This window comes from Diabrotica virgifera, chromosome 8, assembly GCF_917563875.1.
Source record: "Diabrotica virgifera virgifera chromosome 8, PGI_DIABVI_V3a".
Classification (NCBI taxonomy): domain Eukaryota; kingdom Metazoa; phylum Arthropoda; class Insecta; order Coleoptera; family Chrysomelidae; genus Diabrotica; species Diabrotica virgifera.
This window is the reverse complement of record NC_065450.1, coordinates 191,540,286-191,559,158: the sequence shown is the minus strand read 5'-3', so window position 1 is coordinate 191,559,158 and position 18,873 is coordinate 191,540,286. Positions and strand designations below refer to the sequence as shown.

The 18,873-nt window shown below is 32.1% G+C and overlaps 1 protein-coding gene across 1 annotated transcript in view; it reads left to right on the top strand.

The window, feature by feature from the left end:
- The first annotated feature begins 5,764 nt into the window (after positions 1-5,764).
- LOC126889620 (gastric triacylglycerol lipase-like) overlaps positions 5,765-18,873 on the top strand; it is an 80,523-nt gene continuing 67,414 nt past the window's right edge. The window contains exon 1 of the mRNA XM_050658092.1: positions 5,765-6,073. Within this exon, the coding sequence (XP_050514049.1) occupies positions 5,930-6,073 (144 nt within the window). The 5' untranslated portion in view covers positions 5,765-5,929. The remainder of the gene's footprint in view (positions 6,074-18,873) is intronic.

The window sequence follows — 18,873 nt, the reverse complement described above, 5'->3', positions numbered from 1 at the left end:
CTTAAGAAAAAATTATAGTGAAATTTAGACACCCCATAAAAATTTTATGGGGGTTTTGTTCTTTAAACCCCCCAAACTTTTGTGTACGTTCCAATTTAATTATTATTGTAGTAACATTAGTTAAACGTTAAACACAATATTTTAAAAACATTTTTGCCTCTTAGTACTTTATCGAAAAGTCAGTTTTTATCGAGATATTTTGAATATTTGTCAAATCCACCACATATTTGTATATGGCAAAGTACGATTATGGAGACTTGGTAATAATATGAAAATTTATTTATGATTTACATTTTTAGGTATATTTTGAACCATATTAAAAAAGAAGTAATATCTCGATAAAAAGTGCCTTCTCGAAAAAATAAAAAGAGGCAATAGTTTTAAAAACACTGTGTTTAACTAATGGTACCGCAGTAAAAGTTTAATTGGAACATACATAAACATTTAGGGGGTTTAAAGGAACAAAACCCCCATAAAATTTTTATGTAAACATATTAAAAAAGAAGCCGCAACTCGATAAAAACTACCTTATCAAAAAAATAATAAGAGGCAAAATAGTTTTAGAAATATTAAATTTAACTAATGGTACCACAATAATAATTTAATGGGAACGTACACAAAAGTTTGGGCGGGTTTAAGGGAACAAAACCCCCATAAAATTTTTATGGGGTGCACAAATTTCACTATAATTCTGTTTTAAGATGTTCCTGCCATAAGAATTATACATGTCCATTTTCAATAAAAAAGCTTTAACAGTTTTCGATATATTCGAAAAAATCGATTTTCATTTTGTAACTTCAAAGGGCTGTAACTTTCTTTATGTGCATATTTGTACTAAGGTAAATTAGGTTCATTCGAACTATTTTTGGTCTGAGAATATGTGATTAAATTTATGACCTGTATTTTCGTTACACCCTGCATAATCCTATAACAAATTTGGGCCGGTTGAAAAAATAATTAAGAGTTAAAGAGTTTTTTTTGGCGAAAAAAATTTTTTGAGGCTAGTTAAAAAGCTTTTGTTGTCGTATTCTTTTATTAAGCGAAAGAAAGATAATACAGTCGGCGGGAAAAATACTTAAGCTTTCTCAGACTTCTAAAGCTGCCAATTTGACAGGTGTAGGTATCTAAAAGAGCTGCTGAAAAATTGCAAATTCCGTTTCAGAAGATCAACATTTTTATTTCCCAAGATAATACAAAATATCATCGAAAAATAAAATTCAGAGAGGAGTTAGGGAAAGCAGACGGCAACTCCAGCATGAGAACTCAAATTTAAACACGTCAATAGGGATGTTCACAAAAAATTTAATAGTTATTTTAAATATGTAAAACGATTCAGAAACACCGTAGGAATAATTGTCTGAAATATTAAGAAAATTAAAAAAGCCTGTCTATGAAAAAACGTTATTAGAAATCTAGCATTATTTTAAATTTCAAGAAAACGCTTCTGACGTCACTAGTCGTACACCCCAGCGCGCGCCATGTCCACAGTCCACAGTTTTATTCTTTTTAGGTAGCTGTTTGACGTTAGTTCAGGCAAATTCAGGTCATTTTATTTTGTATTTTGTTCATAGATAAGAGGGTGGTGTGTATTGTTCTCTTATTGTTTTATCAGTGGTTTTATTGGGGTGTAACGCTAGTTCGCCTCCACATGGTGCACCCTGGGTAAAGCTAAATGAACTAGTAAAATTTGGCGGCAGACAAACGAAAAAAAAGAACGAAAAAAGATCCTGCCAATATCACAGATCACAAACAGAAATCTTTTCTATACGTAAACATACGATGGGAACAAATAAAGGTTCTTCTCAGAACCAGCAGACTAGAGATCTCGGACCGTGTATCCGAGTCTGTCACCTTAACATCGAGGGCATAAACAAGGCAAAATGCCAAGTGTTGAAAAAAATCCTACACGAAAACGACATTGACCTGGTTGTCATACAAGAGACCCATACTGAAGACAATATTGAAGACTTGATTTAAGGGGAAAGATACCTGGCTACGATTTACTGGGAGCCGCTTATGATAGACATTACGGCGTCGCAACCTATATTCACTGCAACATAGAAAATGGTTTCCTGCTTCCAATGAAAACAATATGCATGAAGTGGTTACCAAAATTGGAGAGATTACCGTAGTTAACATATACAAACCTTTAGCCACTACATGGAACCCGGAAGTGCTAAAGACTCATCCACATCCTACTATATACATCGGCGACTTCAACCGCCATCACGAAATGTGGAAGTACACCTCGAATGATGAAAATGGGGAGGCACTAGTAGAATGGCCCTAAGAGCAAAACACATATCTAGTTTTTGATGCCAAAGACAGAGCAACATTTAAATCAGCTGGATGGAAAAAAGAACATAAGCCAGTCCTATGTTTTGTCTCAAAAGATGCCAATGACAGACCACTAACAACTACGAGAAGTGTCCTTGCAGACTTCCCACATACTCAACATCGTCCTGTGTTTATCACCATCGGAATATCCATTCCAATAATTATATCATATCCTCGACCCAGGTGGAATCTTAGAAAAGCAAACTGGAAGAAGTTCTCTGAACAACTAGACCCGACCTTGAGCTGGATCCCTCCAACCAGCAAACATTACGAGAGGTTTGTGGGTGCAGTAATAAGAGCTGCCAAGGATACCATCCCTAGGGGGTATCTTAAAGAATATGTGCCCGGGTGGACTGAAACATGTGAAGACTTTTACGCGAAGTTCCTCGAAAGTGGTGACCGAGGAATAGCCGACGAGCTTTTACACAACATCGATACAGCTAGACGCCAAAAATGGATAAAGACTGTCGAAAACCTTGACTTCAAAAAAGCAAGCCGGCAGGCATGATCCATGTTGCGGAAAATTGGAGGAGCTAACCAGCTGGCCAGAGAGTCTAAAATGTGTCCTCACAAGGTTGCCTCCCATATAGTATATCTATCCAGAGCTCCACGGGATCGAACACATACTACCAACGTGAAAAGAGACTTAAGGGTATTAAAACAAACGAACAGAACGAATTCCGAATATTCAGCAATAATATTTATTTCTGAAATCACACATGTGCTGGAAGAAATGAAATCAGGTAAAGCACCTGTGTTTGATGGTGTCTATCCTGAGTTCTTAATACATAGTGGTGAATACACGAAACAGTGGCTTGCAATGTTCTTTAATGATACACTTCAGTCAGGTAACATTCCTTTCTCACTTAAGCGAACAAAGATAATTGCAATTACGAAACCGTGCAAATCTAACGCTAAGCCAGAAAACTTCCGCCCCATAGCTCTACTCAGCATGGTATATAAACTAGTAGAAAAGCTTCTACTTAACAGAATTAGTCACAGGATACTAGAAAACGTCCCCATTGAACAAGCTGGCTTCCGCCCTCATCGAAGCTGTACGGACCAAGTGCTGTAATTAACAACTTTTATAGAAGATAGTTTTCAAAAGAAACAAAAGACAGCAACAGTATTCATAGATCTAACAGCAGCATATGATACTGTTTGGAGACAGGGATTAATATATAAACTGGCCCTACAGAAAGATGTTTCATTGACAACATGCTGACAAACAGATCCTTCCAGGTTATAATGAGAAAGGATACTAGTAGACAGATAAATCTTAACAATGGCCTTACACAGGGTTCTGTCCTTGCCCCCTTACATTTCAGCCTCTATATTGCTGAGATGCCTGAAACCGAAGCTCGGAAGTTTGGATATGCTGACAACACTGGACCCTTGCAACAAGCCACCGATCTTAAAAACTACATAAATCACTCTCACGAATGACCTATCCATCCTCAGCGAATACCTTAAGAAATGGAGACTACAACCAAGTACTACAAAAACTGAAGTATCAGCTTTTCATCTAAACAACAAGCTGGCAAACAGACTTGCACATGCGTGCCTTAAAATTGTACCTTTAACACTTATACCATAAATAACTATTTTTACTATTAATGTTTTTAATTTAAGTTTTTTAAATTAATTACTTGAACGGAGGGGGTTGACAAATGACAGATGTATGTATCGTAAAAATATGTCCCTCTTAGAACAAAAATCGACCTGTTTCGTAATTTCCTTAAGGGGAAGGGTACGTATTTTCGGCTGCAATGCTATTCAAATAGGGATTAATTTTTTTCGAATCCTGAAAAAACTAATAAGTATTTTTGAAAAATTTAAACGCATAATGAAATATTACGTTATTTTGCGAGGGCCGAAAGTCCCTGAGAACTTCTATAAGGTTTATTTTAATAAGTTACAAGGGTGAAACACTACGAGAAAATTTAGTGTGATTTTTAGTTTCAAATATCTCATTCCAAATAAACTTTTTATTTATTCTAAGGGACTTTTGGCCCTCGGTAATAATTATGTCTTTTATTCTGCAGTTAAATTTTTCAAAAATATTTATTGGTTTTTCAGGATTCGAAAAAAATTAACACAATGTCCGTGGTAAATTTTCCAAATCTATCTTTGTCTTACAACACACTCAGTCGAATAGAATATTGTCAGCATATTGTCAGTTAGACAGTGACAATCAGTGACAATTTTAAATATTTGACATGGCATCGGGAATATTTTGAGTTGTTGATTAAATAATGTTGATATAGAGTGTATTCGATAAATAATTGATGTAAGACGTGAACTTAATAAAAAGTTATTTATTGTGTATTATTTGTGGAAGATCCAGGCAGAGAATACAACAGGATTATATATTCTGTGATCCAAGTATTTTGTTGTTAAAGATGTTCAAAATTTTAAGCGTTCCATAGTAACAAAATATTATTAAAAAATCAGTTTAACACTTTTCCTGTTTTCTCGATTGAGTATTAGTTTTTGTTGTACATATAAATTATAACAATCACTGAATACATAGTTAGTGAAAAAATTATCACATTTATTAACTGAATTAATAATTTGCAATTATACAAATAACAGTTATCCAAGAAACATTCAAAAGCCATCTCTTTAAAGTTATTCATGACATTGTCAAGTAGAATGACGTTCTAGTAATGTTTACAGATCCATACCAGTGTGGATTTTACTACACGTAATTTGCCGTGTAAAGACAGAAAAAGTAGGGATAGCCGTAAAATATTTGCGAATTATGTACCGATGGCCTTAAAATCTAATATATATATATATATCGGTTTTAAAACGTTCTCCTACGTCTTCCGATGCCAAGTCGCCATTCACTTCGGTCCATCCAAAGGTCTTCATCCAATTCTCTTTCTCTCATTTCTCGATTTATGCCTTCTCTCCAACTCAGGCGGGGTCTTCCTCTTTTTCGTCTACCATGAGGGGTCCACGTTAGGATTTGTTTCGGGAGTCGTTCTTCGGACATTCTTTGTACGTGTCCATACCATCTAAGCTGTTTGGTACTAATGTCATCTACTATTGTGTGTTTCACATTCATTATTTCCCTAATTCTGTTGTTGGTTACCCTTTCTAATAACTACTAAACTACTGCCAAAATAACTGATAAAATCTAATAACTACTGCCAAATATCGAGGTGGACTGATTCATTTGGCCCACTTTGTATAATATGCTTGCCGCTCGGTATATTATTGTTTTAACTAATGATTTTAGAACAGGTTTTTACAGCTATTTTTAATTATGTAATATATCGTAAAAAAATTTTCCGCTTCCTTTATTTATTGACCTTACTATAGGTACGAATCCAAACATTTAGTTATTTACTGTGAACTACCTTACAACTAGATAATAGAAACAATAATTATTATAACTTTTTATCGCTTTCGTTAATGTATTACTTTTAACGAAAATTTAAATTTAAAATTAATGTTTTTAATAATAAATACGTTATTAGCGTCTTTAACGTTTAAAATATAATTGTTCAAAAATTCTAAATTAGTTGTAAAAATATTTTTGTCATTTAAAAGTTACTAAAATACATTTTTATAAGCTTTGAGGATGCCTTCGATATTCTACATCATATTTAGTATTGTCTTTATTTTTATTAATAGTGGTATAAGTGTAAGAGTTTGTCCAACATTTTCGGATTATTATAAATGGTCTAGCTCCTGTTACAATAATGATATTGAAAATCTTAATATGGTAAGTAAAGTTTTTAGTTTTTCCTCTTTAGTTTAAGTCATAAAAAAATGGAATGTTTTGGTTGTTCATTTTAATTATAAAAATTATCTTTGCGTTGGCTACATATTTAACTACACTGATCGGCACAAAAAACGGCCACCCCACAAAATGGGTAATTTTTGATGTGTTAAATTTCCTAAAACTGTTGTCCGATTTAGGTTATTTTTTTAATATTTTATAGCCTTATCTTTTAACAATATTGCTGTAATAAAACTGTTGCTAGACAGGTAAATTATCATTGTACACCGGGTGTACCAATCAAACTGTGGTCTATTCTCAAAGTTCACCACATCCTGTGAAATATTGTAGCATTTATAAAATATTGAAGTTAAAACCCAACTATAGCCTCTCGTTTTCTTAACATTCTGTTTTGTGATTCATTCGCTTATGTTGAATAATAAAAAAGTTAGGTACTTTAACAACTAGCCATGTTCTTCATTAATACAGGATGTTTCTAAATAAGTGCGACCAATTTTAAGGAATAATTCTGCATAAAAAAATGTTGACGGTCTGCTTATAAATATATGCCCGCAAATGCTTCGTTTCCGATATACGGGATGTTGAATTTTTTCTTACAAACTGACGATTTATTTATTGCTCTAAAAATCAGTTGAGATATGCGAATAAAATTTGGCAGGTTTTAAAAAGTTGTTATTAGGCATTTTTTGACATACAATTAAGAATTTTATATTCACCATTGGCGTGCATGCGGCTAATATTACCCGTCATATTACCCGTATGCGCGCCAATGGAGAATATAAAATGCTTAATTGCATGTCAGAGAATATGCAATAACTGTATCTTAAACTTTACCAAATTTAATTTTCATATCTCAACCGGTTTTAGAGCAATAAATAAATCGTCAGTTTGTAAGAAAGTAATTCAACATCCAGTATCTCGGAAACGAAGCATTTGCGGACATGTGTTTATAAAGCAAACAGTCGTTATTTTTTCATACAGATTTACCCCTTAAAGTTTGTCGCACTTATTTAGAAACACCCTGTATTAATTATTAAGAACATGGCTAGTTGTTAAAGTACCTAACTTTTTTATTACCCAACATAAGCGAATGAATCAAAAAACAAAATGTTACTAAAACCTGAGGCTAAAGTTCAGTTTTAATTTCAGTATTTTATAAATGCTAGAATATTCCATAAAGTGTGGTGAACTTTGAGAATAAAACACAGTTTGATTGGTACGCCCGGTATACAATGATAGTTTAACTGTCCAGCAAGAGTATTATTACAGAAATTTTGTTCAAGAATAAGGCTATAACATGATAAAAAAATCACTTAAATCGGACAACAGGTTTAGGAAATTCAAGACATCAAATATTACCCATTTTTTATGCCGGTCAGTGTAGTTTTCTTTCTTTTTTTTTGTGCCTTAATTAATAAAAAACTGTTTTTCCTAGAATTATGTATCTCTTTGTGATTAGGCTAAAATGGATATAGGTTAAACATAGATAATATCAATAAAAATATCTGGTATCTATAAGTTATTACAATAACTTATTCTTCTTCTGGTGTCATACGCTGTAAAGCTGATAGGTGGTAATGTTGGTTGTAATGTACCTAAGCACACTTTTGCTCTTATTATTATTTTTAAACGCTTTTTTAAACGCTTTTCTTTACTTCAATAGTTTGCATCAAATCTTTAGACGTTAATTTGACTGACTTTTCTTCAATGCAAATAAATGAAAATTTGCAGACATATGCATTCGCGGGAGCAATACACGAATAGTCAATAAAAAAAAATTATATTTATTAATTGTTTAAATAAAAAAAAAACGATTTTAATGGAAAATGCTTAAATTATCTTGTTTTTTACAATGTAGAAAGTTGAAACTTTTACGGATTGTAGCTAATGATATAACCTATACATAATTTCACTTTTTACGTTAATTGTTTACGTTATGCTTCATAAATAAACACAGTAAATTTTCAAATTTTGAACGATCATATATTTGTTTATATATAAATCGGCGTTTATTCGTGTCAAATTTTAATACTATACGAAACAAAACGTCAACCAAAACTCGAATTCGAAAAATTCGTGTTTTTATCGTAGTCTTAGAAAAACCACCGGTAGAGATGTTTTGTGCTACAATTAACATCAGAATACGTTTTGCCGTATTAATTAATTAATTAAACGCTATTCTTTAGTTCAATCGTTTGGGTCAAATCTTTGCACGTTATTTTGACTGCCTTTTCTTCAATGCAAATGACTAAAAATTTGCAGACATATGCATTCGCGAGAACAATACACGAGTAGTCAATAATTTGTTTTTTGTTTATTAATTGTTTAAATAAAAAACGATTTTAACGGAAAATGCCTTAATTCTCTTGTTTTTTACAATCAAGAAATTTGAAACTTTTACAGATTGTAGCTAATTGTATGAACTATATATAATTTCACTTTTTACGTTAATTGTTTACGTTATGCTTCATAAATACACGAAAGAGTTTCAAATTTTTTGCCGATTCCGACTACTTTTCATGTTTGTACATCATATATGTTTCATACATGTTTTAATAAACATGACGATCTATTTTAATGTTTGAAAAGTGTAAGACTAAAAAGTAAAAAATAGAAAAATATTTTTAAGAAACGCTTTTCTTTAGTTACGAGTGACTAAAATTAAACATAATATTATAAAAAAAAATCAACTAAAAAGCAAAAAATACAAAAAATTTAAAAAATCTAACACATTCGTTAAAGAAAAGCGTGGGGCGAAAACCGTTTATTCGATGAAGACGCGCCACGCTTTTCTTTGACGAATGTGGTAGATTTTTTAAATTCTTTTTATTTTTTGCTTTTTAGTTGATTTTTTTGTAATATTAGGTTAAATTTTAATCACTCGTAACTAAAGAAAAACGTTTCTTAAAAATTTTTTTCCTATTTTTTATGTTGATATCAGGTACTTATATCGCACTAGGTTCTTATGTCTCTGAACAATCAGTATCGTTTGCTCGCACAAAGATTATATTTGCCGACTGATATAATATTATGGCCTAGATATGAGACTTTTCATTGTTTAACGTTGTCTAGTGGACACGACGAATCATTATTTGGATGCCCAGCAACTATAAAAGAAGCCGAGGACGACCACCGACTAGATGGACCGACGACATAAAAAGAGTAGCGGGAAAGTGGCTACAACCCAGCAAAAAGATCGACGTGTTAATTACGTGAATTTTGGGTACATTTGTCACCAATATACGTAAATTGCTTACGTGAATTTCACGTGAAAATTTGGTTGGAATATCAGATTGAAAATACGTCTTTAAATTACGTGAAAAACTCGTCTACAATAGACGTATTATTTACCTTAAATAGCAATAAAATGTTTCGGGAAATTCACGTTGCAAATACGTGTTGAGTAACGTATCTCTTAGGGAATGTATATATTAGTATTAACGTGAAAGGTACGTCCTCGGTTCACGTAAATAATTCGACCTTAATTAACTTATGAATCACGTAATTATTATCCTCATATGATATAAATAAAACAAGCATATCGCACCGTCAGTGCAAGACTGCAGTAAGTCAAAATAAGTAAGTTTCGAGATAAAGACGATTTTGTTTACTTTCGTGCTAATATCGGTGAAATTAGACACAAGTTTTAAGAAAAATTAACATTTAATTATGATTTTGCATGCTTTTCAGCCTATATTACATTAACCAAAAATAGAAATTTAAATAAAATAATATTAATGCAAAAAAAATTAGGAATTTCAAAGTTACACGGAACACTTTTGCACGAAAAAAATTGTTAATCACTACACATTTAGTATTAGAATTTCAAAGTTACAACAGTTTTGCACGGAGAAAATTGTAAAAAGTGTAGACACATGTACTTTTACAGTAAAACCTGTGTTACCGGCTACCTGCCAACATCGTCCACCTGTACTAACGGCCAGTTTAAAAATTCCCCAAACCAATTATGTATATCTAGACTACAAAAACTGGTAATAACGGCCACCTTTCTATATCGGCCAATAGTTCTTTCATTTTTAGTGGTCGTTGCTGACAGGTTTTACCGTAGTTGTTGTCCTCTTCTCGTACATCATCTTGTGCCAAAATATTTTTATAAAAACTATGGTGGGCTTCTGGTATCATACCCGAATGGCATAAGTATACCAAATCTTTCTTTTTGGCCATTTGAATTTTTGGCTGTTCTTTGGCAAAGTTTTCTGAGAATAGACATTTTTGACCTCTCAGTATTGTCAATACACAAGTTTTAAAATAATATTTTTCTTTTCATGGAAAAAAATACTTTTTGGTCGTAAATAATTATTAGTCTTAATTTATGTGGTTTTAATCCAATCTAACAAATAAATGGTCAAACGACATCGCACACATCTTATGAAAAATAAATATAATATTACACAAAGGACATAAAATTTTCATGAATAGATTGGTCTCGAAAATCTTTGTTTACTGTCTCAGCCGTTAATGGATTACGTAGACGCACTGTATATTAAAATTAAACACCACAGATATAGATATTAAAATAACAAATATCTTACTACTTTTTTCATTGCTTGTTATTGCTTGTTATCGAATCCGTTGCAATGCTCCGTGCAAAACTGTTGTAACTCTGTTACATTAGAGTTACAACAGTTTTGCACGGAACTTATGTTCAAAAACGCAAAATATATAAACTGTTGTTGTTGTAATATTTAGCCCATTAAGCATTTGAAAGTCACTTAAGTTTTACAGGGGATAGATATGCATGTTTACAATCGAATTCCATGATTACTTTATAAAATTTTGAGTTACTGCAGTCTTGCAATGAGGGTGCGATATATAAAGTATTAACAATGTATTTATTTAGTAGAATTTAGAGACTTTAAAACATTTATCTTGTATAATTATTATACAAGATAATGAACCAAAAATGGTACCGACCTAAAGACACATTAAAACATTTGCCAACACAAAACACAACACAGGTCACTTTTTATTTCGAGGAGGAATCTTTCTTGCTTTTTCTAATTGCATCATCGACACTTCAACTCTCGAGCAGTGAGGTAAACATTAATACGAAAGACATTATTATAAATAAACCCGCCTAAAATAAAACGAGGGAAATAAAGCTCTTCACGTTTCACGTTTCACTTTTTGTTGTGAGAAATGTGAGAAGATGATATTAGAGGTTATGATCATCGATTATAAAAATCGATTATTTTTAAATTACAGTTAAATTATTCAACTTACTTTAAATTAGTATTACGTATTTATTTTCTTTTTGTTTTTAAATTTCTTCTACTATTAATTAATTGGTCTTACTAAAAACCTATTTCAATACCAGAATAATATAAAAAATAATCCTATCGAAACGTATCTATTATTCGATAAATCGATTAATTTAGTTTTCGAAACAAACTATGTTAGTCACGTACCGTGGTCACGTGATAGTATTTAAAGGAGAAGAAATGCTTTGTAGTACGTCATCACCGCGCGCGATTTGAAAATTAGACTCAACATCATTTTAGCTCTTGTGATATTTTTAAAGAAAAAAATAGCAAAAATAGCTTCAAATCAAGGTTGAATTAAAATAGCTATGCTAAATGATTTTAAAGGCAAAATCATAAACTTTTTGTTTAAATATAATTATAATTTACATTACTTTTACGTGCAATACATCTAATTTTTCGACGTCCAAAAAATACAGTGAGTAAAATTCAAGCGATACGTATTTTAGTAAAAGAGCTGTGAGACATTTTTGAGTAGGTATTTTAGGCAACCTGAAAATTTTTCAGGTGACTCTTCTATGATAGCCTAATACAAAAATGCCGGTCTGGCTGGAGGGTAGCGGTTATTTTCCCCAAAAATCCCCCCCAAATTTAAAAAAAGAGTAAAAATTTTTTTACAAAAAATATCATTGATATGACTTGAAAGTAAATTTAAATATTCAAATATAAAGAAAATAAACAGACAAGGCGATTTGAGGGCGATTTTAACTCTGCAAGATACTTGCATGGGCGCCCCAGGATTATTTTCAGGGGGTGCATCTGAACTTCAGAAGATTTCATCTGAATCTGTACATACTATTAATGAGTATAAAATATACAATTATACATGCATACCTATGTACATTCCTTCCGGACAGGGAGGTGCAATTGTTATTTTGGCAGGGTATTTTTTAATTTTAAATATAAATATTCTAAAAAAGACACGTTTTTTTTGGTGACATTATCCAATTGCCATGTGATCAAACAAATTACGCGTGCATATAAATGAAACCACTATAGGTAAGCAGCAGTGTGAGAAAGAGCTTATACCGATAGCTGTTTGCGTCCTCTGTTGTAGCTGAGCGAGTCCGTTCGCTCGAGAAAAATCACATAACCTGGCGATATCCATGTTGTTGTTTCTCGAAACGTTAGAGTAATTATTATATATTATAGTTTTTCAAGTAACTTTTTCTTAATTAAAGAAAAATAATACGTACTATACAATAGATTTTGCAAATATGATAGAAAAAACAAATTTATTATTATAAATATATAGGTAGAAAAGTATAAAACTATAAACTAAATTAATTCTGTGTCCGAATCTTGTACTTCTTCTTCAAATTTCTAATCGGAGCTTAAATGTTCATTCTCATCTTCTTCGTCAGACTCTCCTCGAGACTCAGATTCCTCTTCTACATGATCTGTAAATACTTGTAATATGTATTTAGAATTAATTAAAAATAATCTTTGATTAATTAATTAAGTTGCTACGTATTCTCTGTCCTTTTATACAGAGTCGAAGCCTGGACAATCACGGGCGCATCTGAAGAAAGACTTGCCATTGTTGAGATGTGGTGTTATCGAATAATGTAAAAAATATCATGCACACAACACTTAACACACAGGGAAACATTAAGAAAGATGAAAAAGGCAAAATAAGAAATACTCAACACTATGAAGGAAAGAAAAATGAGCTAAAATAAATATACATTCTCTTCTTCTTCATCAGACTCCCCTCGATACTTAGATTCTTCTACCTGATCTGTAAATAGTTGTAATATGTATTTAGAATTAATGAAAAATTAATTAGTGGTTAATTGATTGAGTTGCTACGTATTCTTACTTATATAACCAATGCTTAATACTTTTCCTTATATAACCAATCACATCACGTTTTTTATTTCTTAGTATATGACCAAAGTAGCTCATGTTTCTTTCCTTCATAGTGTTGAGTATTTCTTTTGCCTTTTTCATCTTTCTTAATGTTTCCGTGTTTGTTACGTATTCGATAACTCCACATCTCAACAACGGTAAGTCTTTCTTCAGATGAGCATGTGATTGTCCAGGCTTCGACTCCGTATAAAAGGACGGAGAATACGTAGCAACTAAACTAATTAATGATACAACTATTTACAGATCATGTAGAAGAGGAATCTGAGTCTCGAGGGGAGTCTGACGAAGAGGAAGAGAATGAATATTAAGGCTCAGATGAGGAGTTTGAAGAAGAAGTACAAGACTCGGCCACAGAAATAATTTAGTTTATAGTTTTATACTTTTCTACCTATATATTTATAATAATAAATTTGTCTTTTTCTATCATATTTGAAAAGTCTATTGTAAAATACGTATTATTTTTCTTTAATTAAGAAAAAGTTACTTAAAAAACTATAATATATAATAATTACTCTAACGTTTCGAGAAACAACAACATGGATATGGCCAGGTTATGTGATTTTTCTCCTGCGAACGGACTCGCTCAGCTACAACAGAGGACGCAAACAGCTATCGGTATACGATCTTTCTCACACTGCTGCTGACCTATAGCGCTTTTCATTTATATTCACGCGTAATTTTTTTGATCACCTGACAATTGGAAAATTTCACCAAAAAAAAACCTGTCTTTTTTAGAATATTTATTTTTATTATTAAAAAATACCCTGTCAAATAACAATTGCACCTCCCTGTCCGGAAGGAATGTACATACATAGCTATGCATGTATAGTTGTATATTATATACTTCTTAATAGTATGTACAGATTCAGATGAAATCTTCTGAAGCAGATGCATCCCCTGAAAATAATCCTGGGGCGCCCATGCAAGTATCTTGCAGAGTTAAAATCGCCCTTAAATCGCATGGCCTGTTTATTTTCTTTATATTTGAATATATAAATTTACTTTAAAGTCACGTCAATGATATTTTTTGTAATAACAATTTTTACCCTTTTGTTTAACTTTGGGGGGGATTTTTGGGGAAAATAACCGCTACCCTCCAGCCAGACCGGCATTTTTGTATTAGGCTATCATGGAATAGTCAGCTGAAAAATTTTCAGGTTGCCTAAAATACCTACTCAAAAATGTCTCACAGCTCTTGGACCATTTAACCAACACCGTTGTAAAATTTTGTTTTCCAAAATATTTCTCAAAATTTAACCAAAAAGGAAGTTATTTCTGTTTGTGATTATTGCGTGAAATAAACGTACTTTTGCGATGTACTCGACATTCATACCTATTATAAAAAAAATGTACTATATTCGTCATTATGCTTTTATATTATTCTAATATCAAACATGTATAAAGGAAGCACTAATATATGGGTGAATGATTTGGCACTGAAATACGTTTTTTTCCCGTCATAAATCACCGAGTTACGTATTCGTTGAAATTTGCCGTAAATTTAACGTAATCGTCACGTAACTGGGCTCAAACCTGTTTGCTGGGAAGCGGTCCAGTGTAGAAAGCACTGGAAAGAACTGAGGGAGGCCTATGTCCAGCAGTGGACGTGATTAGCTGATTGATGATGGTGACCGATGTTTAGAAGTTCTCTTTGGAAATTAGTTCATCTTGAGATATTTTCATTTTTTGTAATACGGTCCACCCATGAAATTTTAAGCAACTTTCTGAGACATAACATTTCAAACATTTCAATATGGTTTAGCTTACTTTAAGTGACTAGGTCTCGCTACCGTACATTATTATTGGACATACAGCATTTTGGGACATTCTTACAAAGGTAATTTTAGTGAATTTAACAAAAGTATTTCTAGGTACTGCTACTCATATCATCACTTATTCGTCGAAGTCACATGTATTGTTTAAGGTCAATCTAAGATATTTAACACTAGAAGCACCAGCATTTTTCCCTACAAGCACCGGAGCGGTCAAGATGACGGCTATTCGAATTTTCTATCGCCAGTCCTTTTTGTACCCTTTTTTATTAAAAAAAAAAACTATATTGAGTTTTTGAGAAAAAAACACCTACCAATAAAAGACGTATATTTAGTTAATTTAAATAAATTATTTAATTATTTAAGCAAAATTTATGCAGTAGCAAAATTTTTTAATTCTGCTTGTACAAGACCTACAAACATATAATTTTTTACGTAGGTATCCAGCAAACAGACTTGAGCCCAGTTACGTGATGATTAAGTTAAATTTACGGCAAATTTCAACGAATACGTAACTCGGTGATTTATGACCGGAAAAAAAACCTATTTCAGTGCAAAATCATTCACTCATATATTAGTACTTCCTTTATACATGTTTGACATTAGAATAATATAAAATCATAATGACGAATATACTACATGTTTTTTATAATAGGTGCGAATGTCGGTTACATCGCAAAGGTACGTTTGTTCCACGTAATAATCACGAAACAGAAATAACTTCTTTTGGTTAAATTTTGAGAAATATTTTGGAAACAAATTTTTACAACGGTGTTGGCTAAAATACGTATCGCTTAAATTTTACTCACTGTATTTTATGGACGTCGAAAAATTAGATGTATTTTACGTAAAAGTAATGTAAATAATACCAATATTTAAAAAAAGTTTATGATTTCGCTTTTAAAATCATTTAGCATAACTATTTCAATCCAACCTTTTTTTTTTTCTTTAAAAATATCACAGGAGCTAAAATGATGTTGAGTCTAATTTTCAAATCGAGCGCAGTGATGACGTACTACCAAGCCTTTCTCCTCCTTTAAATACCATTACGTGACCACAGTACGTGACCACAGTGACTGACATAGTTGTTTCGAAAACTAAATTAATCGATTTATCGACTAACAGATACGTTTCGATAGGATTATTGTTTTTATATTATTCTGGTATTGAAATGGATTTTTAATAGTAGAAGTTTAAAAACAAAAAGAAAATATGTAATACTAATTTAAAGTAAGTAGAACAGTTGTTTAACTGTAATTTAAAAAATAATCGATTATCATAACCTCTAATATCAGCTTCTTACATTTCTCACAACAAAAAGTGAAACGTGCAGAGCTTCCTTTCCCTCGAATCATTTTAGGCGGGTTTATTTCTAATAATGTCTTTTGTACTAACGTTTACCTCACTGCTCGAGGGTTGAAGTGTCGATGGTGCAATTAGAAAAAAACAAGAAAGTGTCCTGTTCGAAATAAAAAGTGACCTGTGTTGTGTTGGCATATTTTTAATGTGTCCTTAGGTCGGTACCAATTTTGGTGCATTATCTTGTATAATAATAATTATACAAGACAAATATTTTAAAGTCTCTAAATTGTACTAAATAAATACAGTGTTAATACTTTATATGCTTTTTTTATTTATATTACTTATATGAGGATAATAATTACGTGATTCGTAAGTTAATTAAGGTCGAATAATTTACCTTAACCGAGGACGTATCTTTCACGTGAAAACTAATATATACGTTCCCTAAAAGATACGTTAATCAACACGTATTTGCAGCGTGAATTTCCCGAAACATTTTATTTCTATTTAAGGTAAATAACACTTCTATTGAAGACGAGTTATTTACGTAATTTAAAGACGTATTTTCAATGTGACATTCCAACCAATTTTTCACGTGAAATTCACGTAAGGAATTTACGTATATTGGTGACAAATGTACCCAAAATTCACGTTATTAACACGTCGGTCTGTTTGCTGGGTATATTGACAAATTTCACGTGTTTTACTTTTGTTGCAATTCTCTGTTTGCCACTGCCTACGTTTATTATTTGATTGAGGTGTTGTATCTCTGATTTGTATCCGTTGATATTGTCCTGCCCTTAGTCATATGATCTTGTCGCATTTCTTCTGCTAACTGAAGTAGAAAAGTTTGCCTAGATATTTGACAGGCAGTAACTTCCTTATATAGAATCCAAGCATTTAATCCTACATATCTAAGGTATTAAAAATAAGCCTGCAACGGCCATCTTCTTGAAGCTGATTTGGTTGCACACTGTACGGCTTCTGATCTACAACGTCTACTCCGTATTTTGTGTGAATTTAGTAGGTAATGGTTTCAGGTGTCTCCTTTTTATCTATGCCTATTTTAATATTGTTTGAGTATAGAGAACTCAGCACTAGAACAGATTTGATCATTTTTCTATTGTACACCTGGTTTCCCTGGTTAGCTCAAGTCTTCGAGTATGAAAATTTTTAGTTTGTTTAATTCAATCTTTTTGTTTTTTATTGACGGAGAAATATCCTTTCTTGCTTGGTTTATTGTTCCAACACTGCTGCTAGCCTTCTTTTGTAATACTTTTTATGCGTCATGGCATTTCTTCCTTTATTCATAAATATTCCTATTAGACGGCTAAGTACATGTTCCTCTAGAAGTTGATTGTCTGGTAGTTGTTCATCTTTCCCTAGATCGGGTTTATAGGCCATGTACTGGATGAGGTGACATCTTGCCTTCGTGGGAAAAAACTGTTCGTCGATAGATATATTTTAGCCAGGTGTAGGTATAACAAAATATACAATTCGATATAAATGGGTTCCATATTGGCGACGCAAGTGCAAATTTATCTGTTGATAATCGCTCACATCTGATACTTCTGCTCCGTAATAAGGACCGCATTTTTGCTAGGTATACATCAACATATTCAAAAAGTAATTACATTAAGTACCTACCTTTAAAAGATAAATTAGATGTAGCAAAGTCCTAAATTATCAAGTTTCTCAAATAACTATGAATAAATAATACAGAAGGTCAAAAATAGAAAGCAGTCAAAATGACCGCCTTGGTGCTTCTAGGTATAGATTAATACATCTCAAAAAGTAATTACACTAAATACCTGTAAAGGAGGAATTATAATCCTCAAATAGATCTAGGAAAATTCCTATATTATAAACTTTCTAAAACAACTATGAATAAGTAATAAAGAGGGTCAAAAATAGAAAGCAGTCAAAATGACCGCTCTGGAGCTTCTAGTGTTGTATCATATCCTGTCTTCAAATTCTTCAACTCTGTCTAGAAGTTGCTTATTTTCAGCTCTGTTTGCATATGAGACTGTCTACTGATTATTATCATTAATCTCGATTTCGTGATGATAATATTGTGACCATATTCTTCTTACACTGTGTTATTATTTTCTTCCTATCCATTACATCTTGTAATTTTTTTACATTGTTTGTTATAATACATACAGTAGGAAAAATGAAAGAATACCCATGAACGAACATATAAAACACGCTGTATTTTCCTGTCACCGTGTCACACAAAAAATTGGCCAGCGCAAGTACATGTAATAATTATTTTTACATGTACTTGCACTGGACAATTTTCTTTGTGACACGGTGACAGGAAAATACAGCGTGTTTTATATGTTCGTTCATGGGTATTCTTTCATTTTTCCGACTGTAGCTGTATCACTATCATATCGCAAATTATTTATGGATATTTGATTTCAGTGGATAACTTTTTCATTTTTCTGTGCAAGTTATATCTTCTCTACATAAATAATAAACAGCAGATAGGGGAGTATGCAGCCCCATCTCACACCATTTCTTATTTTTACTTGTCGGGTATATAAACTGT